We start from the raw sequence: 25,964 nt of genomic DNA on the forward strand, positions 1-25,964 counted from the left end.
TGTGTATAACAAGAAGAGCCACATAAAAGCAGACGGTACCTTTTAAGGCAGGCATTTATTTTAAACTGGGTACAACTGCACCACACAAACTGACTAAAATGTATGTAAAATGTCTTCAATCAAAACATGATAAAATGTGAAAAGCTACGGTTTCTACGCCTAAGGTTATCTTGTACTTCCAGTATTAATCCACAGGATATAAAATTCAAGATCATCACCTTACTCCAGACACACAATGGAGGGGGGGGGGGGGGGGTGGAAATGTAAAAGAAGCAGAGTGGTCTTTTGGCTAACATTGACATCAGTTTCAAAGGGTTTTTCTTTCAGACACAAACAGAGTGGCAGTCCATTGCAGACCAGAGGTGTTCGTCATCCATCTGCTTTCTTTGAACAAGCACTTTGGTGAGAGTGGTGGCAAACACATGACATTGGTTAGGCCATAATGAAAATGCAAACTCAATTTCAACATCCCTTCTTTTTGCAGATTCACGTTTGCAGATATTTTCATCATCGTCCCTACGAAATAAGTAGTTAATATACACCTCAAATCATGACACTGTACATAACATTGGTGCTGGATGAGTCATGGCTGCAGCACATAATTACGCCTGCGTGATTTGTGCTTTGGCTGTTAAGCAACTAACAATCTAGTACAATACACAGAATTAGCAAACAAATCAGGTTACAGAACATACAAAAATTATAATAAATACAAAAGAAGTCATTCACATCTTTCTAAAGTAACATTTCGCAGAATATCCTTAGGTTGCTTATTCATTACTCTTTCAAAATAAAGCAGAAATCGTAAAGACAGTACTCTACACTTAACAAGATGACAATATTGCAAGACACATAGATCTCATCTGTAGTAATTCTTTCCCTAGTCATTTCACAAACATCTTTAGAGTACAAATAGAAGAGCACATGTCCCGTCTAACATTTACAAGACGTTTGTGATGAGAACAGCTGATTTAAAAAAGAAAAATACAATTTAAATTAGGCCATTAATTACAATTAATGACACAATCAATCTGAATCTGCTTCGATAAACATGTCTTGTACAAATGATCCAGCATGCACTACAAAATGACAACACAGGGTGTGTGGTGGGATGAGGCAAAGGTACCGTTTGATGTTCCATCAGACGTCCACAGTGATTCAACAGACATGCCATGTGGGGTTCTGTTACAGCAATATGAGATGCCTTGGCTTTTTAAAGAGACAAAAACAAAAACGCTATTCATCCACAGAGAGAACAGAAGTCTTATTGCATTATCTAAATGCCGTTATCCTAAATTAAACATATATACACAAATTACAATATGTATCAAATAGTTTGGTAAGTGCAATGCAGAGCTCCGTTATAGTTTCACCTGTGTGCAGACATCAGCGCACACACAGACTCAAACTACACGTCTTGAACATTAAGTGACTCAACATAACACACACCTCACCTAGCATTTTCTAGCCTAGCGCTCCCTCTATTGCTGTGCGTTGCTTGACCTCTCTGTTAGCCTAGCCACCCCCTCAAAGGCGGCACAATAGTGACACCCTCAGCCAGTCTGGAAGTCAAACACCCAGTGGAGCACTCCCAACACCCAGGACTGGGGACAGAGGGAACATGGCCTGAGTTGGCTGGCACAGCCCTTGGTGCATTACTAATACATTAGCAATAAGGACGAGAATAAAATGTTTCAAATTGCGGCACACGAAGGAAGCCGTTTCTAGCACTGGAGGTGGGAAAGAGCAAAAAAAACAAAGTCATTTTTTGGCAATTCACATGAAGCTGCGAATGGATTATCTCAAACCTGAGCAAGATGGGGATCACATTTCACTCAGTTTGTAAGTGAAAAGAGCAAGTGTTGGAGCCAATCAGGGGATCGAGACAATGGCAGAGCATGCTCATATCCAGAAACAGGGAGGATGTGGGGAAGGGAAATGTCAATTAGGATACATAAAATAACAGAATCCATCTAAAGTGCAACATTTCCAACCTTTTAGATATTTATGTGGACAGAAGTTTGCAGTTTTCCAACCGCAGGCTTCCTTCCAGGGTAGGGCTTTATTTTATTGCATGGTTGAGGGCCATTCAACTATTAAATGCAACAAAATCAAATGAGTAACATCTTCCATAGTAATGTAGCAGAGGCTGAACAGAGGTTGACCTACTTGTGTGAGGCAACACAGACAAACAGCTGAATCCTGAATCCTAAATATAGCACCAGTTGGTATTGTGTACAGACCAAAGGGTGAAAGGAGGGCTAAGGTCGATTTCAACAATTGTGAGGAGGAGCAAGTGCATGACCTGACCTTAGGAAGATGTAACAGAAGAGCGAACATGGGGGAATCAAATGGCTCCGAGGATGAAGCAGAAACTGGCGACAAGCTCTCTCGAGAATCTGTCACTCACCTCTACACTGACCCTGGGACACACACACACACATTTACAGGCAATGCACTAAAGGATATATTCATATCTATATATTTTATTTAGACTATTTACAAGAGTGTAAGGCAGCCCTTTTTGAAAATATAAAGATTCCAACTTTTCTCTTTTTTGTGAAGCACTGATTTTGATGCAGAACTCCTGGGTCGCTGAGCCCGAGCTTCAGCTCTGCACCCGGACACGTAACAAAACAACCCTATCTGACATGCATGTACCCCTCAAGCATACACACAGACACACACTACATGGCCAACAACCACATACTCAAACAAATACACCAGCAAACTGTGGTGTTCTACAAAATCTGAACCCGTGCTTCCAGTTGCAGCGGGGAAATTAATAGAAAAAAAATCTAAGTATTAAACACAATTGATGGCATGAAGGAGAACAAATAAATGTCTGCTAACATAACAGAAAACAACTAAAAGTGACACGTTTTCTCCCACAATCCTCTGGGAAATGGCTCGGAGTCCTCATTGTGGTCCAGCAGCAGTAGAGCGGTCGTCTCCTTGTGCCCGTGACAACAGGCGTCCCATCATCTTCCTCTGTTCCGCAGCTCTTCTCCATCTCTGCAGCCACGTCTGTGGTCTCCATCTAGCCAGCCAGCTAGCCCTGGCACATCCATCCACCCAGCAGGCTCTCCCTCTCTCCTCCGGTGTTCTCTGTGGTGTGCAGCGCTCCTCTGCACCTGGAGGATGAATGTGGGGGAGGAGGAGGAGACAACAAAAAAGAAACGTCTTTGTGTCTAAGTTCTCTTATGGGGTCCTAGCTGGCTGGGCCATGGGTCAAAGGGCAGTCAGACCAAAGTTGCAGCGGCAATACATCATGCCGCTCGAGTCCAACCAGCTGTCCGAGATGGGGTCGTAGCGCTGGACAGTATTCAGGTAAGAAGACCCGGAGTGACCGCCCACCACATAGAGGTAGTTGTCCACAATGGCAGAGCCCACACCTGCAAGACAATGTCAGTCATGTGAAGTTAATTACAGGAATGTCCCACCATTGTCTGGATGCAATTATCTTGGTTAAAATGATAGTCTGCATGTACTGATGAGATCCAATTTACTATAAATTAAAAAAAGTAAGAGTTCATCCAAATATCAGCCATCTCTCCAAAACAATGGAAGTGTATGACACTCCTGAGGCACATTAAGTGCCCAAAATTATTATTTGAAAAACTCTACAGCAATGTCTTTTTCCAAAAGTCATCAACTCAATGTTATTTAAGATAATCCACATAACTAGTTGTGAGCATTTTCATGTAGGAACTTGTTTTTTCTACCAAATCATACGGGAATATCATATCAATGTAAAAAAAAAGTTTGCACGAGTGAATTGTCATAAGCGCCAGGTCATGATATCTGCAAAAAGACAACGCTGTTAAGTTATTGTTTTTAAAAACGTATGTAATAGCAATTCTAGTATCTCCAACAGCCGCTAACTCACACCAAAAAAAGTTGCACTAGAGGTTAGAGGAAAAATAAATATTTAAAATGTTTAAACATTCCCTTTATGTCTTTACATACAGTCTCTTAAGATAATGCCAATAGGAGTCAACAAAAACAAATTTTCAAAAATCACACAAACGGGGGGTTCAGTTATACCATTATAATGTAAACTCACCAGTGCGAGGTTCATTCATTGGCCGACAGGCTGTCCACTGGTTCTGATGGGGATCAAACCGCTCAATGCTAGACAGGTGTGACACTCCGTTGTGTCCGCCCACCACAAATATGAAGCCCAGCATGACGCCCACTCCAAAGTTGATCCTCTTGTCTGCCATGGGGGCTACCATTTCCCAGGCATCCTTGCTGGTGTCGTACCGCTCCACGCTGTGTGAACAAGAGGCAGCAGAGTCACTCAATGGTTTGAAAAGTCCAAACTGATGTCATCTTCCATCAATATGCAATCCCCCGACAGAGCCCCAGACATTTTTGACATTAGAAAAAAGACACAAGTGGAACAATAGTTAATAAATAAAATGAGGAGTTATTTGGAAAATTGGCAATACTTAGTTATAGTTAAGTATATAGTTCATTTGTCTATAAAAATTAATTGGACCAATAGGTAGTCATATTTGTGCATCTTGACCCGGTGGCGACAATACCTATTGACGCAGGAACCACTGCAAGTAATATTCTTGTTTAATTAGACTTCTCCATTTCATTTATTCTACTCTGTATAATTGTTCTGTAGTTATTGTAGCTAAATCGGCACTTTTGAGATATTTTAAATCTCAGATCTGATCACGTGAACCTGTTACACAGGGCTCAGTAGGCTATCAAGCATGCATTAAAATAGGCAGGGCCTCTCAGCTGTCGCCCATCAGCTGTAGAGAGTTAACTAATTAGAGGGGCGTGGCACCACAGCTGTGAGAACTCAGCAATCAGCCGTCCATTTAGGTAGCTCTTTCCTTGAGTGTCAGCTTCAGCGTCAGACATTGGAGTCACGAGGGTGGCAAAGAGGAGGCAAATCCTACTCTGATTGAGCTAAGTATTGCTGGTGTCTTATTTTTCTTTTCTTTAGCTTTCTAGCCCCTCATGCTATAATCATGTGTATTTTCTCCATTCCTGTTCATGTGTCTTCTCGCAATTATCACTGGCCCCGTGTATCTCCTAATCGCTATAACCGGCCTGCTCTCGTCTATCCCACGTGCTCCACTGACATCCAACATCTAGTTTCTGGCGGCCTGTGGAAATGCCAGTCAGCTGTTCCTAAGGCTGACTTCATCTCTGGCTACGCCTCCCTGCAGACCCTGGATTTCCTTGCTCTCACTGAGACCTGGATTACTCCATTTAACACATCCACCCCAGTAGCTCTCTCCACAGCATATTCCTTCTCCCATACACCCAGACCCACTGGCAGAGGAAGTGGCACTGGTCTCCTGCTCTCTCCCAAATGGAGCTTTTCCCTCTTCAAGCTACCTAACTGCACTCCTTCCACCTTTGAATTCCATGCCGTCATAGTAACCCATCCTATACAATTAACCATTGTTGTTCTCTACCGTCCACCAGGAGCCTTGGGGGACTTCTTGGAGGAATTGGATAATCTCCTATCACACATCCCTGAAACTGGCCCTCCCGCTGTACTTCTCGGAGACTTCAACCTCCAGACGGGGAAGATAGACGAACTAACATCTCTGTTAACCGCCTTTGCTTTCTCACTGTCTCCGTCCCCACCAACTCATAAAGCTGGCAATGTCCTTGATCTCATATTCTCAAGGAACTGCGCTACTTCTAACCTCTCTGTAAACCCGCTCCACACATCCGATCACTTCATTTCATTCTCTCTACCCCTTTCCAAACATAACAAACTAATCTCTTCTCATCCTGCACCTGTCCGCCGTAACCTCCATTCCCTCTCCCCCTCTACCTTTGCCTCATCGGTGCTCTCAGCCCTCCCTTCCTCTGACTCGTTCCAACTCCTGCCTCCAAACTCTGCTGCAGAAACTCTCCTCTCTACTCTCTCATCCTCTCTGGACTCTCTCTGTCCTCTCACATCTCGGCAGGCTCGTCAGTCCCCTCCTGCTCCCTGGCTAAATGACGCACTGCGTGCTAATAGAACCGTCCTTAGGGCAGCAGAGCGGAAACGGTGGAAATCCAAACACCGCGACGACCTCCTAACCTATCGTCCTCTTTCTCTGCTTCGATCTCTCAGGCAAAAAGCACTTTCTTTCAAGATAAGATCCAATCTTCCTATTCCAATCCTAAAAAACTATTTTCCATCTTCTCCACCCTCTTGGACCCTCCCAAAGCCCCTCCCCCCTCCTCACTTCTGTCAAGCGACTTTGTTAACCACTTTGAAAAAAAGGTTGATGATATTCGCTCTTCTTTTTCTGACTCACCACCGATGGGTCACCAGACCCTCCTTCCACCCGCACACTAACCTCCTTTTCCCCTCTCTCGCCAAGTGAGGTTCTTACCCTCATTACCTCTGCCCGCCCTACCACCTGTCCTCTGGACCCTATCCCTTCAAACCTCCTTCAGACTATCGCTCCTGATATTCTACCATTTCTCACCCATTTCATCAACACTTCTCTAACTTCTGGTCACTTTCCAAACAGTCTCAAGGAGGCAAGAGTAAACCCTCTCCTAAAGAAACCCACTCTCAACCCGTCTGTTATAAACTACAGGCCTGTCTCTCTCCTCCCGTTCCTGTCTAAAACACTTAAACGCGCTGTCTTTAAACAACTCTCCTGTTATCTCCATCAGAACAACCTTCTGGATCCGCACCAGTCTGGTTTCAAGGCAGGTCACTCCACAGAAACGGCCCTCATTGCTGTCTCTGAGGAACTGCACACTGCTAAAGCAGCCTCCCTCTCCTCTGTCGTCATCATCCTGTTGGACCTGTCTGCTGCATTGGACACGGTGAACCATCAGATCCTCCTTCGCACTCTCCAAGAACTTGGAGTTTCAGGCTCTGCACTTTCCCTCCTCACCTCATACCTCAAAGACCGTACCTACAGGGTAACTTGGAGAGGGTCCGAGTCCGACCCTTGTCAATTAACTACAGGGGTCCCTCAGGGCTCTGTTCTTGGTCCCCTCCTCTTCTCCCTGTACACAAACTCGCTCGGATCTGTCATTAGCCCGCATGGTTTTTCATACCACTGCTACGCTGACGACACCCAATTAATTCTGTCCTTTCCCCGCTCAGAGACCCAGGTCGTCACACGCATCTCTGCTTGTTTAGCTGATATCTCTCAGTGGATGTCCGCTCATCACCTCAAGCTCAACCTTGACAAAACTGAACTACTTTTCCTTCCGGGAAAAGATTGTCCCACTCTTGACCTGACTATCAACATCGGCACCTCTGTTGTTTCCCCGACCCAGACTGCAAGGAATCTGGGTGTGATCCTAGATAACAACCTGTCCTTCACTGCAAACATCGCTGCTACAACCCGTTGCTGCAGATACACGCTTTACAACATCAGGAAGATACGTCCCCAGCTGACCCAGAAAGCGACGCAGCTTCTGGTCCAGGCTTTCGTCACCTCACGCCTAGACTACTGCAACTCCCTCCTGGCTGGTCTACCTGCATGTGCCATCCGACCTCTGCAGCTCATCCAGAATGCAGCGGCTCGTCTGGTCTTCAACCTTTCTAAATTTTCCCACACCACGCCGCTCCTCCGCTCCCTTCATTGGCTTCCGGTAACTGCTAGAATTCACTTCAAGACACTAGTACTTGTGTACCATGCTGCAAATGGATCTGGCCCTTCCTACATCCAGGACATGGTTAAACTGTACACCCCAGCGCGTGCTCTACACTCTGCATCAGCCAAACGACTCGCTGCACCCTCGCTGCGAGGGGGACCCAAGTTCCCATCAGCAAAAACACGTAGGTTTGCTATCCTGGCTCCAAAATGGTGGAATGAGCTCCCCATTGACATCAGGACGGCAGAAAGCTTACACACCTTCCGGCGCATACTGAAAACTCATCTCTTTCGACTCCACCTCGAGCGATAGAATTACTAACAGAGTACTTATATACTAATAAAGGACTGGCTTATCTATAGCCAGTTGAGTAGCACTTGAAATACTTGGCTCTATGAAACCTGATGTACTTATATGATTCTGTTTTCTTCAAGGTTGTGTCTTCCTGGTCGAATGTACTTATTGTAAGTCGCTTTGGATAAAAGCGTCAGCTAAATGTAATGTAATATTTGATTGTTGATTGTTGATTGCACATTTATAAGAGAACAGTATAAGTCTGATATGTGATCCCACACATGATGCAACTATCAAGAGGGCAACTAATGGCAGTGGCAAGTCATCAACTTGGACAAAAAAATTCCCTGACAGTACCTGGAACGCTAGCAATCAGGGATTGTTTTGCAGTATGTAAAGACATTAGCCATTGTGGAAAGAAAAAATAATTGTCCCCAAAGATTTTCCATCCAAACACATTCTCCTGAGGGGTTTCAGGAGTCAAGGAAACGAGCAACAGAGGCGCTGCTCTCGAGAGATCCACGGCAACAACAGAGGTCTAACCAGCAGCAGACAGTCGGCACCATCTCCATGAAACTTCAGCAACCACTTCTGTTCACTCATTAACAAGATCCTGGACATTTTCTCAGCAACACTCGACATCCTTCACTTGATTACCAGTTCTATGTAATAAATAACAAGACTTTGAGGGAGAGAGCTGGTTGGGAGGTCTGAAAAGGGCAACAAGATTTTCACTGAGATTAAAGACTATTTTAAAAAGATAGATAGGATGTGGTAGAGCACCACAAACTTTGATTGCTAATGACAAATGTCATCTGTAGGAGCAAAGCAAGATTAGGTGCATATTTTGACACTTTGTGGCTTTCTGCAGTGTTTTTATCAAACAGAAACTTCAATGAAAGAAGTTACACTTGAAAGGGGTGAGAAAGAGATGTGCTAAATATCATATCAATTACTGAGAGATGGCATTAATTAGGCCTTTTTCTACATTAGGTCATCTAAAGATAATTATTCATCTTAATACACATGCCCATTTAACCTGCTGGTGTCCAATTACAGGGATGAAATATTTCGCTTTTCACAATTAACACAGACTAAAATCTCTCATACAAGTTCACAGGTCAGCTAGAGTAATTAGATTACAAACTATTCCTTGTGTTTGACATCTCATAACATAAAGTAAATATTCACAGGTACATAGAGTTCAATTCTCAGTGGTTTTACCTATTCATATGGGCCGGGCCATAGCCTCCGATAGCATACACCATGCCATCCAGCACTGCTGTGGCAAAGCAGCTTCGGGACTTGGTCATGGGTGCCACAGGCTGCCACTCCTTCAACTTGGGGACATATTTCTCCACCGACTGGAGGTAGTACTGGCCGTCGTAGCCTCCGAGGGCATACAGCTCGCCCGCCAGCACTACCACCCCCAGTGTGCTGCGGCACTCAGCCATGCGCTCCACCGAAGACCAGGTGTTGCTCTCGGGGTCCCAGCTCTCCACTGTGCTCTCGTGCCTCCGATAGCTAATGCCCTGTCTCATGTGTGTCGCGATTCCTCCCACCACGTACACCTTGTGGTCCAGCACTGCCACTCCAAATTCATATCGGGGTCCACTGAGAGGGGCCAGTTCTATCCAGGAATCTGTCTGAGGGAAATACATTTCTATGCTGCAAGAGATAGATTAATGTCATCTGGTTAGTTTGTATTTTGTTTTTAAATACACAAAATAAAAAAGCAAGAAATCATTCAGAATTTGGAAAGTTGTCAATAGATCATTAAATTATTATTATTACCTTTCTAATGTTGCAAACAATCCCGCCTTGCCTCCTACTGCAAGCAGAACCTTGGGGGCACACCGGGGCTGCGCCGACAACACAGTCTGATAGGAAAGCCGGTGTTCGGGCATAAAATGATATTTAAGGGCCTCGTTGAGCAGGTGCTTGCATGCGTGGTCATCTCGTATAAGGTGGTTGGCTTCATATAGGCGAGTGAGAAATTTGACGCTGAGGAGTGGAAGGCGAACACAGTGCAGGAGCTGGGATAGATGCTGCTGTCTCTCAGTTACATCATATTTGATCCACGACTCCAAGGCGTAAAACACAGTCTCCTCTGTGACCACCTTAAGGCAGTCATTGGACACGATTTCATCTAACTCGGCCCTCGTCAGTTCGAAAAATTCCTCTGTCAAACAAACTTCCTCAAAGTTCTCACAGATGAACTTAGTTGCAGCCAGGCACAGGTCATGACAGCCATACGTCTCTGCAAAGCGGGAGATGCCTATACAGTTCCCAGCATCCAGCTGGCTCTCTAAGAAGGAGCAGCACTCCTTAAGTACAAGCTTAACCTGGAGTAAGTCGGCAGCCGGTAGCAGAGATTCCACCGTTTCCTGGGAGATAAACACGGTGCCAGTGTAGGCATACTCGACAATGGCCTAGAAAATAAAGAGTAAAGGTGTCACATAAAAAATAAAAGCAGTACAGCAGTGAATCAGTGCAGTTTATATGGTGTGTGTGTGTTGTGTCCAAGCATACCTGCAAGGCAGTCTCATCGATGCACTGAAAATCCACCTCAGAGGTCTCCTTTTCTGACAGGTTACCTGTGAACATGGCCTTGAAGTAAGGGCTGATGCTGGCCAGCACTACTTTGTGGGCATGGATCTTGGCATCACCCACACGCAGGACAATGTCACATAGTTCGTGATCCTGCCGCAAGAGCTGGAGGCCTTGCAGTAGCTGCTCGGAGTGAGGCCGTTTCAGACTGGCAAACATATAGGACTGGTCCTGCTGGTCCATCTGAGAGCAGGAATCCACATATCAGTGCATTGTTGACATTTTGTGAAGGCTAGTGATGCAGTGGAATATTCTGATTAACTGACATGTGACCACCAGCCAATGGACATACTGTAAATCATCATGTAAATGAACCATTATCTTGTCCCTGCAACTACAAGCCTGGAAAGTCCTGTTCAACATGACGTAATTACAGCAAGCGTTGAGGAAAAACAGAATGATGCATTAAGATATTTGTTGTACTTATACAGTATGTAATACAACCTGCACGCATAGCAGTGCACTGTGAGGCAAGCTAAATAAGCATGATATTCTTAATCCAGTGCTAACGCTACTTAAAGTGAACTAACCGTACTGGTTAATAAGCAATAAGCATACCGTTTGTGGTTAACCTCAAGCCAACCGCATTAATGCTGCTGTGCATTTAAGCTTTATGTTGTTCAGACACTGTAACAGTAACTGTTATATTTTGTTGACTGGGGCCTTGGCTTGATTTCTGAACGGAGGACATGGCCACATCAAAACTCGCTAGCTAACGTTACCTCTTAGCTTTACAGTAGAAGACAGCGAGTGCGCTAGCTTACACTCTGTAAAAAAAATAACCAACAGAAACAGAAATATATTCCCCCGCATATTTTCCATACATTAACATAAACCTCGATGTCACCATCGTATCGTCAACAATGATCGACTCCAGCAAATACACAGCGCCTATATATGTGCCATTGCACTGCAGTCGGCGCAGGTTAGCTGCTAAAAATAAACACGGTTACTGTGGTTAGCTGAATCATTTGATAGATATACAGTAACATGGCTGACAGATACAAAACGTGACGTTATAGCCAGGTAGCTGTCAACGCATAATGTCAAAGCAAGCAAAACAAACCTGTAACATAGTCCGTCTGTGTGCCGCTGTAATGACCGATTTTGCAGTGGCGGAGTTCAGCAGCGATGAGTGGGAAGCCCAGGCGGCTATAAAGAAAACAACCTACTGCCAACCTAGCTACCGAGCTACAGATGAGCTCTTATAATAACGAGCTGTCGGAGCAGCACTCCCACTTCCGGTGTTTTCAAAATAAATCGACACTCACAGTCAAGGAAAAGCTACAAGCCATGTCTATGGTTATAACGATAGTAAACTTTACAACTTTTTATAAAGAAATATTAACATTATTTAGACCGTTATGATAACGAGAAAACACACTTACACACATGAATGTTTTTATACCACACACAAATAATTAGATAAAAAGGTGTATGTTATGGTAGTACAACCTATCATTAACAGCTTATGACAAATGCATAACAGGATAGGTAATACATTGTTTTTTCTATACTGACATATGCATGCAGAGTATAAAGACTTTAAGTTAAATATAAAGCATACAGTAATTAATTAAATATACTATACTATACCTTTAACTGTTTCATTGTTATTATTGTATTTTGAACACTTAAATTAAGATTATAGACATGTAAAAAAACGGAGCGAAAGAAAACCACTAGTCAGTGTGACTAACTTAACATAATTGTAAACGTAAATGTTATTGTACAACATATTTAATATACTAAAGGTAGCTGTAATAAAATAAGGGTTCAGCCTTATCAATTTTCAATTCAATATCTTTATTAGCATGACACTACAGTATTGCTAAAGCTCTGGGCAATTGCAAATATCCATACACAAATACATATTTGAAACAAACTGCTACATTTCAGTCAGCTCAGACAAAAATAATAAGTATTTTTTCTTTCCTAATATATCATACATGAATAGCAAAAAGAAAATTATTTTAGTTTGAGTGAGCATACATGGGCACAGTTAAGAACTAAACAGAAGCAGCATTTACAAATAGAACCATATATACACACAATTCATAAACAAACATATTTCATAAAACAGCACACTAACAAGAGGGGCGGGTAATATTAATATAATAGTTCTATAGATATATGTGGAGTTCAAAACTAGTTAAAAGGACATAGTTTGTCCTGTTACATCTGAGTGTTTCCACTCTGTTTGCCTGTGGAGCCCACGCCGCTGCTCTGTGCAGATGAACCGCCTGGAGACTGAGGAGCTTGGAACTCGCGTCACCATGGAAGCGCTCAGTTTGCGACATGTATTCGCCATTTTGCCTCCTCGGTGTGTGTGTTGTGTGTGTTGTGTGTGTGTGTGTGGGCTCCTCTCTGTGTGAATACCTCCGTAGCTTTCAAACATTCAACACTCCAGACATACCAGCTGAAACATCCACGGAAAATGTCTGCACTTAGGAGAACCGTAGCCGCCGCAGCCTGACATGGACATTTGGACGACGTAACATTAGATAGACTCGTCGAGCGTCACGGAAGAGGATCAGGAGAAATGCGAGGTCTGTTTTCCTGCTGTTTTCATAACTTTGCTAGCTCAGTCAGCCAGCACTAACCACCCACCACACTAGCGCAGTTAGCTTAGCACCGTTTGAGTGTTGCAGTTATCGTTAGCCAAGGTTCTTGGTAACGTTAGCTAACTCATGTAGGCTGTAACGGTAACGGTGTAACTTAGTCAGGGATTGATTATAAGACCATTGGACGCATTAGTATTGTATAACTGGCTAAGACTCCCATTGACACGCATTTTATTAACTCATGTTAGAATAACAGGGAGTAATGTTATTATGTAGCAGTTAATGTTATCTAACCTTTCTGCTGATGACTACCGTGCATGAGAGCCACAAGTGGTTGTTGTATCCATTCTCTCTATTCTAACGTAACGGTAGTCCATGATCATAATGTAGAGGAAACACTATGTCAATTAAAATCTGTACATTTATGTGGTTGTGTAACATGTTCAATAACATTAATAGCCATTTGTTTCCTCATAACACTCTTGAGTAAATGGAAATTGAATCGATCATGCGTTTTTGTATGTTTTACATTCACAGCTTGATAACCAGGAGGGTGGTTTCCATCACCAACGACACCTCAGGATGAAATCCCGAATTAAAGAGGAGGGATATTATTGTCCTCTCGGGCTTGTGTTTGCTTCTTTGGATTCTCAATTTTGACAGAAACCATAAGACCATCAATAATGATACCTGGATTGATCTCCCATGAGTTACATGAGCTGCTTCTGGACCTGAAGAATTACCAAAATCGCACAAATGGGGTGGAAGAGCTTAAACAGATCCTGTCCGAAGTGGACATAGAATCAGTCCCATCCGGCAGTATTTTGGAGTTCATTAATTTCCTCCCTCGGCTTCTGGATGACAGTAATTTTAAAGTGTTGTATGGCACATTACAAGTTTTAAACTTACTTATTCAGAAGCTAGATACAGGTGTAGACAGATATTTCAAGCAGATAGTCTTAGTGGCTCTGAACACCCTAGGGGACACTCGCACCATCACAAGAAATGAATACATGAATGTTTTCCGACAGCTGATTAGAACTGTTGCACCACAACAAGTGTTAGATCTTGTGATTTGCAACTTGAAACAAAATAATTCAAGGGTACGGGGAGATGTCCTTAACATCATCATGGCAGCTATGCTCACTCATCCTAGAAAAGATTTCAACATCCCCAAGCTTTGTTTTGAGATTGCACCATACCTGGCAGACAACAAGAGGAAGGTCCGCCACGCCGCCCTTGAGCTGTTTGCCATTTTTGACTATTGCCTTGACACAGGGAAAAAACAGCCTCTAATGAAAGCTGTGGACATGGTGGAACTCAATGAGGATGCAGAGGGTCTTATGGCAGCTGTACAGGCAAGACGAGCAAGGCACGTCCTTCCTAAACTCTCCTCAGAGGGGATAGTGGAATATGGCTTGGTGGTCCCCAAACCAGGACACCGGTGCACCCTGCAGCATGGTTCTGGGGCCGATCTGGACTGGGTGATGAACGGAGGGCGGATAAGCAGTGCCAGGAGCCACAGAACTGAACCAGACTGTGAGCGATTGTATGGCTATGGTAGCTTAGGATCCCTTACTGATGACCTTCCTCTTCAAAGAAGGATTGTCAGCGCGGGAAAAGGGAAGAACAAACTACCCTGGGAGATGTCGGGCTTCTCATCGAGTCAGACGGGCCAGCATTTAAATGGAAAGTACTCTGAAAAGGTGGGTTCCATCGTTACTGTGTAGACAATATTCTCACTTATTATCTCTTGTGATAATCAAACCACCTGGAAACAGTACCAGATTTAGCATATGATTGCACTGACTCTGATTTATGTTAAATGAGAACAGTTTTAATTGATATTCTGGTATATTGAAGGTTAATTTACCAAGAAAACCGATCAAAATGGTGTTCTTTCGGTTACCATTGATTGACATTAATGAAGCTCCTATTGACTTAACAAGCTGAGTTCAGCCTCTCATTCCACTCTTTGAAATCCAATGCAAGTAGGGCTTAATCAGTCATTTGGTAACTGCCAAAGTGCTTTTCACATTAACTTTGAAAATACAGAGAATTTCAGTGACCAGGCAGTTATGTTTGTTTTATACCAATCAGTCAACAAGTACAGCCATCACAAAGAGCATGGGAGGACTGGATATTTTGTGTGCATGCTTTTTCTTTTTTGCTCAGTTAACAGAGGAACGATGAAGCTAATCCACGGTAAAAATTAATCTCCAGAAGACGGGGCTTTTGAGCGATTGTTTACTGTCAGAATTGCACACTTGTTTTTTGAACAAGCTGCGTCACATCCATAAACCGCAATCTAAAAATAAACCTTAGAGGTGCCAATCTTCTCACAGAAAGTTTGGGGAGAAAAACCTGAATTTAGTTAATCCCCTCATGATGCAGTATGGATTGGGTGCAGCAGAAATATAGTTATATATTTCTACAATGAGCTCTGCAGCTTTCACTTCAATCAACCTCTGCTTGTTTCCATGATTGCATATTCTCTAGACGGCTTATTATTCTCGATCAGAGGTTTTTCGGTTTTAAATGATTATGAATAAGTCTGTATCTGTTGGCAGTGTAACAATAGGTTATATGGTATTTTTTAATATATGGCTCTCAAATCATTATGAACCGAGGGAGGTACAATCTCACTGAGACTATTCTTGGAAGTGATACAATGGGTGACTCATTTTCCTGCAATGTGACACTGCTGCTGCCAAGAGGATGATCGAACATCTTGAGAAAAAAATCGAGGTTATTCTACCACTTTAATGTTAAATATGTATTATTTGTATTGGCTAACAAACTAGAATGATTTGTGAAACACACTCCATTATTCCAATACCGTCTATTGGTTTAGTTGAGTGGCTTTGTTGCGTTAATTGACCATATTTTGTTCTGGAAACGATTATCCAGCTCAGAGCCTCTATCTGAAAAACCTTATGTTTACAGGAGTGTCTGTTTCCCAGCAACCCCATTACCACACGGCACACTTACTGAAGGGGGTTTGAAACATAATCGGTAATATCACAGGGTTATGCTTGTAGAACATGGCTTGTTTGCTGCTCTATCAAATCAAGTTTTATTTATATAGCACATTTATAAACGATTTTTGGTCGAGCCAAAGTGCTGTACATATAATAAAATTAGCCTACAGTAAATAAAATTAGCCTACAGTAGAGATGCTCTAGTGTTGATTGCAATCACACTAAGTGCTGCACAATGCTGATCAGGTTTTAGGCAGTGGGAATAACCACACACTCTGTGTCTGAGGCTGATGTAAAATCTGTCATCCTTCTGTCTCTACTTGATTTGTTAATCTCTGACTATGATTTCAAGGGTCGGCAGATAGAGTTTCACGAGAGGCTTCATGTATATTTAGTTAAGTCTGTTTACAGTAGCCTGGGCTCCAACTAAATGCCAGTGTCTCTTGTCTGAGCTGGACAGTATATGCTGCATCCCTTTGTTCAGGCAAGTGGATGGAATTACACTTGGACTCCTGTTTGTTTAAGAATAGCTTTCCTTTAGTTATTTGAACTTCATCCTCTATTGTTGGATAATGCTGTTCTGTCTACTGTCTAGGTGGCCAGTGAGGATTTCCTTCTCCTGTCTAGAAAGCTGAGTCCAGAGACCTACGTTCCCAGTTTCAGTAAGTACAAATACACCTACCATTACTCGCATGCATTCCTCATGAGTTGACAAGTCATGGTCAACTGCAGCTGAACTTTAAATCGGTCTTTAAATTGGATTAGAGTGCTGAGTCAGGGAGTCACTGGGCCACTTGTTACCACATGCCTTGAGATGAGCATGGTTGCTAGGCCAGAAAAGTCCAATATATTCACCAAGTGAATATATTATTAGCCTGATGGACACAAGGTATCCTAACTGGAAAAAAACTGATAATTTTCCTGTAAAATGTTCACGGTCAGATGCACTGAATGCTCTCAATGTAATAACAGTTTTAGACCGCGTTGCAGTATTGCTTAAGTAAGAATCACCCACTAAATATCACTCATGTTGTAAAAGTAGGCCTACTCTGTGGGATTTATACTCTGGGTGAATTTCAGAGCCAAGAAGCTTTTGCAATTAGCCGATTGCAATAGAAAGTCCAGCCTAGAAAATCTGTGGCGTTACAGCTGCGCTCACTATAGAAAGGTTGTAGATTTATAGCAGGCTGTTCTTGACGCTGAAGCACCAAAAACAATGCACCAAAATATTTACTAATCTCTGCACTTGAGAACTTTTCAAGAAAAGTTCTGGAACATATTTTTTACTTATTCGATTTAAAAATGTGTTCAGCTATAGTCACGCAGGGCCATTAAATCATTAAATTGTGTCTCAAATAAGATTCGGAAATGTGAAATTCTTCCCCATGGTACCACCAGAATATGAATTCCTCTACTCATTGCAAAGTAAATTACTGAGGCAAAAAAAATTTGCAATGAAACTATTGGAGTATAATAACACATTGCCTTATAGTATAACCTTATGTTGTGAAATGATTTCCCAAAACATATATAATTTACTTTAATGTATCATACAACTTAGAAGCAGACTATACATGAGCAGTGTAACCTTTAGAAGTGAAGTTAGTGTTGTTAACAGTATTTGCATATGGTTGCGACCCTGTCAGGTTTGTAGCATGAAAGACAAAATCTACTTTCCATGTAGGTCCTGCACAGCCTCCAAAGCCGCAATCCCCCAGGAGGAAAGAGTCCCCTGCACGCCTCAGAAGAAGTGGAAGCCTCAACTTGGATACTGACATCTATAAAAACTGCAACTTCTCTGACCAGGATGTTGGTAAGGACTCATTACCTTGACTGATCTGCTTGGGTTAAAAGATGTCCAAACCTTTAAAATTCCCTTTTTAATGCATCGTGTTAAACATCCCACCAGTATTGAATCATTTTGTACCTTGTATCTGTTCCTGATGTGTGAATCCTCCTCTGTCTCACAGTGGCACCAAAGGGGCGCATACTCTCGAGGAACCCCAGTGTTGAGCGCACGTTCTCCCTCCCCGCGAACCCCACCACATCCGGATCCTTTCTCCTGCCCTCTTACCCGCTGGCGACACTCCCTGGAGGCATGCTTACTCCGTCACTATCCCGCCGCCACGCAGACTCCTCCCTCTCTATGTCCAACACATGGCCCAATAAGAGAGAGAACACCCCTCAGCAGCGAGACGGCAGCCCCTGGAGAGACACAGCCAGCACAGCGAAGGGTAATTAATCCTTATTTTATTTTAACTAAGTTGACATGAGATGTGTCAGCTGAATGTTAAAATGTTGTTGCCTCTTTGTATCATCTGTGTTTTCTCCTCCCTGCCCCTCTAGGAGAACCTCTCTCTAGCAGATGCTCTCCCCGGCCTCTGCGTGCCTCCCTCATGAGTTCTTCTTCCACTTTGTCGTTTCGCCGGGCTCTAAGCAGCACCAGGGCAACCCTTTCTATCTCTCCTGTTGTACCAACAGCAGAGCAGGTACACTCCAATAATGGCCAGAGGCACAATGCTCCAGGAAGCCCTCAGAATCAGCAGCTAGAAAAGGACCTTCATGTTAACCCTGATGCTCAAGAGGATGACCCTCTGGACATGCAGGAGGTCAGTGAACACACAATACACACTTCAAGAGACACACAGTGTGCTAATGCAGGAGTTAATGAAATTCCTCAGTGCTCATATCTGCCAATTTCTGTGTTTTGATCACAGATGCTGAACTCCCTGCGCTCCTTGCGCAACAGCGCAGCAAAGAAGAGGGCCAAAGTGAGCCTTAGCAGTTCAGATCCAGACAGCCCTGACTCCGCTGTGAGGCTGGACCTGGGCCTGGACTCGCCATCACACACATCTCCAATGCTAACCAGCTCAACCAGTGAGAGTGGACTTTCCAGTCTGAGCTCAGTCGCCAACTCCAGCTTCAATGGCAACGAAGCCAGGTAAAGAAATAGTGCAGAAATATTAGCAGGCATTTCTCAGAAACAGTTACAAGTTATACTGTAGCAGTGATAACCTGATTCCCATTTGGGGTTGTTTAAATGTATTGCACATTGCTAAGGAGCTTTGGAGCATAATTTCTCCCTTGTTATATCTGTCAACAGTTCAGGAAACTCTGCCTCTTCAGGAATGAAGCCTCGCATTGCAAGAGTGCCTTCTGCGAAACTGAGGTCTTCTGTTTCCATGGACTTCAGCAGCCTTCAAGGTATACATGGAAAAACATGGCTTTGCTCAATAAATCTTTTTGTTTCGTTAACCTTTTTTAAGTCTCTTTTTTTGTTTTGTTCTTATTAAGGATTATCTCAGAGAAACGAACTGTCCTCCGAGGTGGGTGTTGTTGGGCAGAGAGTCACTTACTCCAACGGATCAATCAAAACTGAGGAAGACTCAACAGGACCCGCCCCTCCTTTGGTCAAACAGGACTTCCGGCAATCAGTCAGAGCTCTGAAGCCTGCCAAAAGGTCAGACAGGAACTCACTAGCTACGGATCTGCCTGAAGGAGTCATTGGAAGAGGTCAGTCTGTGCAGATCCTGATTTGTTCCCATATGTCATCAATGAGTTGTCCAATATTATGTTGCTGAAAGGTTTCTAGCTGAGTTTTAACATATTGAGATTTAAGTGATTTGTTCCCCAAAGCCATGCCTCAGTTATGTAGGAGCATAACCAACGTATTTTAAGTGGGCATTGGGCTTCATTCATTGGCAGTACAATAACCTGTAGATAGGACTCAACAGTCAGGCACACGCTTTCAATTTACGAGGATAATTAGATTTCTCATTATTAAGTATTACACGGATCAGACGTTTCTTCGGGCCTTTCTCAAAACCAATTTAAGAAAAAACAAAAAAACTATTGGTGAAACCTTTGTTTTCCACTTTTGCAAAATTCTGATTACATCTTATTACAGGTTCTTTAAGCAGTTGAGAAGGTCTCAATAACCCATTTAAGTTCCCTGCAAACACCTTCATCATTCTTTGTCTCAGGCGTGTTCGGCACTGCAGTGTCCTCAGGCCGTCCAGGAGTCCCCTCGTCACTGGAGCAGGGTGATTTTGTAGCAAACCCCCCCCCTGACCTCTCAGCTGGCCTCTACAGCCATGCTCTGTCTGGCAGCTGCCTGGACTGTGTTGACAGCCCCCGTCCAGATGAGGCTAAGGTTAGTCACACCTTTTCCAGTGCTATAGTAGTACATCCTACCAAGTTTCCAGTTACCACCTGCTTTGTTTTGTTTCCAAGCAGAGGGTGAAGAACGCGAGGTTCCACCGGGATAAGATGCGGCGGCAGGTTCTGGATCAGCAGGAGGCGCAGTGCAGTCAAGCGGACGTCTCTCGAGACACCATCCGCCACCGAGTCAGGCAGATGCTGTCGGATTCGCCCACAGAGGAGAACAGAGAGTTAATCATCAAAGGCAAGAGAAGAAATATTTGGAAACCTTAACCAAGTGCTTTTATTTTTAATTTAATTTATCCTCTTTATAATTCGAATTTTAGTCAGAATTTAGAATCTCACTTAGAGCAATTATAAATGTATAACACAGCCCATTATAAGGTATACTTTTTTTGTTGCATAAGGTTTATGCAGGTGCTGAAAACCTTGTATTATAATGTGGGGATTTAAAGGTTTTACGGAAAGTCCTTCAACATTTTAATTGTATATTGAGAGGGTCAGTACAACACCACTAAATATAACCTCAATGGTAGACATATAATTGAATTGGCACTTATATTATAGTGTCAAAACACAGGCGTTATTATTATAAAAGCTAACTTTGTGTAAAAACATTTGTATTGGAATTAATATCGGAAAAAATGCTGTAAATGCTTCTTTAAAATACTGGAGAAGTGAGTGAATCTTTGGAAAGGAGGTAGGAACCCGGCATATTGAGCTTCCTAAGCAGATCTTGCTTTAATGTCTTTTTATTGTATCCTCATGTACTTAAGATAAATCATCCACATATGAAGCTCATTAGGTTTTTGTTTTGGTTGTAGATCTGCATCTGAACGGCAGCACACTGGCATCCACCAAAGCTGAGCGTCTCTCCGATGAGTCCCCTATCAGTCCCACCAGCCCACTGGGACCCCAAAGCCCCAGCACATGCTTGACTCCTCCGCACCAGCCAAGCCCCCCCACAGTGCCCCCCAACTCCAAAAATCAGTCCCGTCTAAGGAGGGCCCCTAGCCTCAGCAGAACCCGACCATCACTTTCTCACAGCTCCGGTAAGTGCTTCTCTGTTTTTTAAATAACAAAAAATGTCACTGTACCTTTTTATCGTGTTGCGATCTCTCAGTCGGTCTGACACTGGCCTGCTTTCAGCATTATTCCACCTCATTATAAATAGATGAACCAGTGCTTCAACAGGCCTTTGTTTATGGAAATTATATGCTGGCACATTAATTAGACTGTCAGAGCGCGGGTGAATAAGATGTTTGCTTTGGGTAATGTTCCACAATGCTCTGTTTTGACAACCTACTGTTAATGCACCGCCACCCACATACGCGCTGCTTGTTTTCACACTGATAGAGATGTAACATGAGACTAAATCTATGTGTTGTGGGCTGCCTGTTCATTTAGACGAGCTCTCCCCTGGTACTCCGGGACACAAGAAAACCCTCTCTGAGCTTCCTGAGCTGTGTCCTTTCTCCAAGCCTGACCTGGCACTGACGCAGAGCTTTAACCTGCTGAGCTCCGAGGACTGGTGAGAAACACTTGCACGCTACAGAGCCTCAGCTGCACTGCTCTGGGAATAGAAGTTACAATCCTTTATGCTGATAACTCAAATCCAGGATAACGGTTTATAAGATATAGAATAGCATGAACCTTTGATTTTGCATGCATTGATTAGATAAATAATTGAATTAATAGAAAAATATTAAATGTCATGTCAGTAAAATACCTTTTTAATTAAAGAGACAACGCTAGTCAACATATATTATACGGGAATGACATTTCGAAACTTTGTCAACAAAATGTCTCCCAAAAAAATGGTCTACTAAATTATTCTTTTTCTTCAGGGAGAAGAAGATCGAGGGTCTGACGTTCCTGCGCAGTCTGGCTCACTACCACTCAGACACACTCCAGGGCAGGCTTCATGACGTCTGCCTGGTTCTCATTCAAGAGGTAGATTAACTTGTTGTATAACGCTCCCACATCAATTTCTCATTTTGTCTTCTGAACTTGAAATGCCTTACCCCTGATTCATATCGATATCCGATTTTGATATCTGTGTCTTAGTAGTGTCTTGATATCCTGGCTGACTGCCTGGAATGACTCAGTTTCCTGTTAGGTATTTATAATGACAATCTCATCTAGGTAAAGAACTTGCGGTCAAGTGTCTCCAAGGTCGCAGTGTGTACGCTGTGCGACATGTACAGCCACCTGCAGAAGGCCATGGACCAGGAGCTGGATGGCACAGTCAAGGCTTTGCTGCTGAAGGCCGGGGAGAGTAACGCCTTCATCAGGCAGGATGTGGATGCAGCACTGGACTGCATGGTTCAGCACTGCACACCAACTCGAGGAATTAATGCTTTGCTCTCTGGGGGTCTCAGGTCAGTAGTTATCTCTACATAAATAGAGTAAAGTGCTGTTTCACACACTTACGGTTGAGAAATTCCGTGGTACCCTTGCACTATTTTTAACACCCAATAAAACATTTCTATCTTTGATTGCTGAATGGTTTTCTCCTCTTCTGACAGTAATCTCAACCCAGTGGTGAGAAAATGTACGGCCCAGCACCTGGCTAATCTGATGGAGAAGGTCGGTGCCGCCCGCCTCCTGTCCGGAGGTAAAGATCTCACTGATAGAATCTTACCTGCCGTCACCAAACTCGCACAAGACTCCTCACAGGAACCCAGGTATGCCAATTTGTTGCTTTAGAGTTGCAAATGGGACTACTGGGCCTCATTCACGTGCACACATACTTGCTTTTTTTGAGAACTAACATGTACATATGACAGAGACTTTTGATATTCAATTATTGTGAGTTTTCACTATCATATTGGTTTAACAAACAGGTATTTTGGGCGTCGAATGCTGCTGTCACTGTCCTCCCACCCTGACTTTGACAAGATCCTGGAGAGATATATCCCCACCAAAGACCTGCCGGCAGTCCGAGAGACCGTCTTCACTCTCAAGACAAAGGTACGACTTTTTGTTGTGTTTTTATTAACCTTTATTTCTTAAAGGTGGGGTAGGTAATTCACTTCAGAAACACTTTTTGTTATATTCCATGGAATGCTCTTAACATCCCGATAGCAATGAATACATTCAATGCTTTGACAATAAATACATTAAAAAATGTCATCTGTGGAAGCCGTGGCGCTGTGAAAAGCACGACCAATCATCAACTTATCTCGTGCCCTCATTGGTCATGTGCGCGTTCGTGTGTGTTGGAGGAGGGGCTCTGTAAGGAAGTCTGAAGGAAGGGGCAGATTTTTTTCGGCTGCGTACTTTCAAATTCTAGTGCACTCGAGCTGGTTTCTCCATTCTTACCTACCCTACCTTTTAAGGTTACACCGCAATCTTACCTGGAGATTGTTTTTGTTTTTCTTAGGGTCTTGGTGAGATTCCTCAAGACTCCCAGTCAGCGAGGGGTAGACGCTCCCTCCCAGGCAGCGGGACATTCAGGGCCTCGTCTCTCACCAGAGAGCCGCTCCAGCAGACCAACAGGTGGGTGGGAAATCAACCAGGACAGCAGCACTGTACAGCCCAAATTCAGCAGAAGTTTAGACTTTACAACGCATATAGGAAGTACGTTATTCAAGCTTAACTCGTAGGTTTATACAAGTGATCCATTTGATGTATTTTGAATTATCCACAGGGAGGCGAACAGCCATAACAGCTGCAGATCTCAGACTCAGAGTATTGCAGACAAGACAGAATACATCAAGCAGATCTCAAGTCTGCTCGGTTCAAAAGACTTCAGAGAGAGGATCAAGGGAATCGACCAGTTAGCGGCTGACTGCCAGCACAACCCCAACATGGTCATCAAAAGTATATACCCGGTCAGTGCTTTTCCAAATCCTATAAATATTTCCTCATCATGGTTCTCAGTTACCATCAGACTGTTTATATTTAAAAATCTAAAAAATGTCTCTTCTTAACTTCTTCTTTCAGTTGTTTGATGCTTTCAAGGCCCGGCTGCAGGAGTCCAACAGCAAGGTCAACCTGTACGCCCTGGAGTCCCTACAGCAAATCTCCCACTTGATGAAGGACAATCTGTCCCAAGTAGTCAACATCCTGGTCCCAGCAATCGTGGACAATCACCTCAACTCCAAGAACAACGCCATTTACTCTGCTGCTATTGGAGCTATTAATGCACTTATCCTAAATCTCGGTACTCACTTTGAGCATTCAAATATTTCTGGTAGAAGTCAAATCAGAGGCTCAGTCTTTTTGGAGAACATGTCTTTATTTGACTTTCTTTTGTTTCCATGACAGATAAAAGTCTTCTTCTTCAGCCCTTTTGCACAAAAGCCCAGTTTCTAAACAGCAAAGCGAAGGTGGACATGATTGAAAAAGTTGCAGGTAGGTTTGATGGGAAAAGTCTGAACACTGTTATTAGTTTCACCTTTGGCTTCTAAATCAGTTTGTTTTTCTCACCACCTATTGTTCCTTCTCACTTTTTACTTCCAGAACTTGTGACGGAGCTCTATCCTCGCAAGCCCCAGATGGTGGAGCAGAAGGTGCTCCCTCTGCTGTGGCACCTCCTGGGCACCTCCACCCACAGTGGCACCATTCATGGCCGGGGCGGCAGCGTGAGGGGTGCGACCGCAAACCTGTGCCAAGCCCTTCACGCCCAGATGGGGTCGAGCCTGACGGAGTGTGCTGCCTCCCAGCCTGCCAATGTCCATAAAGGTTTGAACGAGATCCTGAGGAACGTATCCTAAAGGTAAAACAGAACCCAAGCACGCCCTAATGTTGGAAGAGAAGAACATTAACACTGACCTTACTTGAAGACAGAGATGTTCTACATTTCTTATAGTGCCTGCACTTTTATATCAATAAAGAGAAAGTCCTTTTAAAAGAAGGAGCTCTTAATGTTGTCTCAGTGAGATTTCCTCTGGTACGGAAGCATGGTAACATACAGACTTCAGGTCTTACACATACTCAACCTGCTCTCTTTGCACTTTGAAAAGGTAGCTCATTATCATGATGGACTTCATGAGTTTTACATTTAAATTATATGATTGTCATTGCTTTTTTCTTTTCATAATCTAAACATGTACTGTAGACAAATCAGAGACACTATTACAGAATTTGAGATTGAAATGCACAAAGACAGGGACCTGAAAGATGTATATATTTTGCTGTTTCCTCAAATGTCATATTTTGAAAATGTCTTATGTAGTGGTTGTATTTTTTGTGAATTGAGATTAACAAGAATAGTACAAAATACTCTTGTACAGTTCAAATGTGTATTTGCACAGTATTAGCTTAATCTGTAATCGTATACTGTTTAATGGTACAGTTTATAATTTATCTATAGTGTAATGGTTTCAAAAGTCTTGTTAATGATGCTCTGAGTTGGTACCGTCTTTCCTTTTTTTGCATGACCAAAATGTACTGGCAAGATCAAAATGTTTTATTTTTGTTAAGGAAATATACATATATCATGTATGTATGTATATATGAACACTGATGCCTAGATCGAAATGGAACCAATTCTCCTGGACGGGGTGAGAGGAAGAGGAGCTGAGTTTTGCTCCTGCGTTTGCCTGAGAAACAGTGAAGGCTCAGATCTGATTCTGTCTCAGTATAGTGCCAGTCTTCAAGTAGCCTTTTAACTCATCAAATTGTTAAATTATATTGAACTTGTTTGTGAACAAGAGCAAAGACAGATTGATATATATAAATAAAGTGTTTTATTTCTGTAAAACCAACTTCCAGGTGTCTCATTCATGTCTTAATGTGATCGGGAAATGGGTTT

At 43.1% G+C, this 25,964-nt stretch overlaps 2 protein-coding genes across 3 annotated transcripts; one reads left to right on the forward strand and one right to left on the reverse strand.

Annotated features, from left to right (window-relative positions):
* Window positions 1-37: 37 nt before the first annotated feature.
* LOC117467839 (kelch-like protein 28) lies at window positions 38-11,707 on the reverse strand. The gene is made up of 6 exons (XM_034111717.2): window positions 11,564-11,707; window positions 10,420-10,680; window positions 9,682-10,319; window positions 9,112-9,555; window positions 4,067-4,275; window positions 38-3,395 (listed from the first exon to the last, which is right to left on the reverse strand). The coding sequence occupies exons 1-6, from the start codon at window positions 11,570-11,572 to the stop codon at window positions 3,232-3,234; spliced, it is 1,725 nt and encodes a 574-aa protein (XP_033967608.1). The 5' UTR covers window positions 11,573-11,707; the 3' UTR covers window positions 38-3,231.
* A 664-nt stretch (window positions 11,708-12,371) lies between these two features.
* Window positions 12,372-25,917, forward strand: LOC117467834 (TOG array regulator of axonemal microtubules protein 1). 2 transcript variants are annotated; one of them, XM_034111709.2, is made up of 22 exons: window positions 12,372-13,046; window positions 13,599-14,767; window positions 16,638-16,704; window positions 17,727-17,855; window positions 18,013-18,276; window positions 18,389-18,651; window positions 18,760-18,983; window positions 19,146-19,246; window positions 19,337-19,555; window positions 20,026-20,195; window positions 20,276-20,447; window positions 21,028-21,255; window positions 21,611-21,734; window positions 22,051-22,156; window positions 22,349-22,584; window positions 22,732-22,890; window positions 23,050-23,176; window positions 23,589-23,704; window positions 23,856-24,039; window positions 24,152-24,371; window positions 24,476-24,562; window positions 24,671-25,917. In XM_034111709.2, exons 2-22 carry the CDS (start codon window positions 13,745-13,747, stop codon window positions 24,922-24,924), a joined length of 4,473 nt encoding a protein of 1,490 aa, XP_033967600.1. In that variant the 5' UTR covers window positions 12,372-13,046; window positions 13,599-13,744; the 3' UTR covers window positions 24,925-25,917. The 2 variants fall into 2 exon arrangements, with proteins under 2 accessions (XP_033967600.1, XP_033967602.1); XM_034111711.2 differs by having other exon boundaries at window positions 20,279-20,447.
* Window positions 25,918-25,964: the final 47 nt, after the last annotated feature.

Source organism: Pseudochaenichthys georgianus, chromosome 22, assembly GCF_902827115.2.
Source record: "Pseudochaenichthys georgianus chromosome 22, fPseGeo1.2, whole genome shotgun sequence".
NCBI classification, from domain to species: Eukaryota; Metazoa; Chordata; class Actinopteri; order Perciformes; family Channichthyidae; genus Pseudochaenichthys; species Pseudochaenichthys georgianus.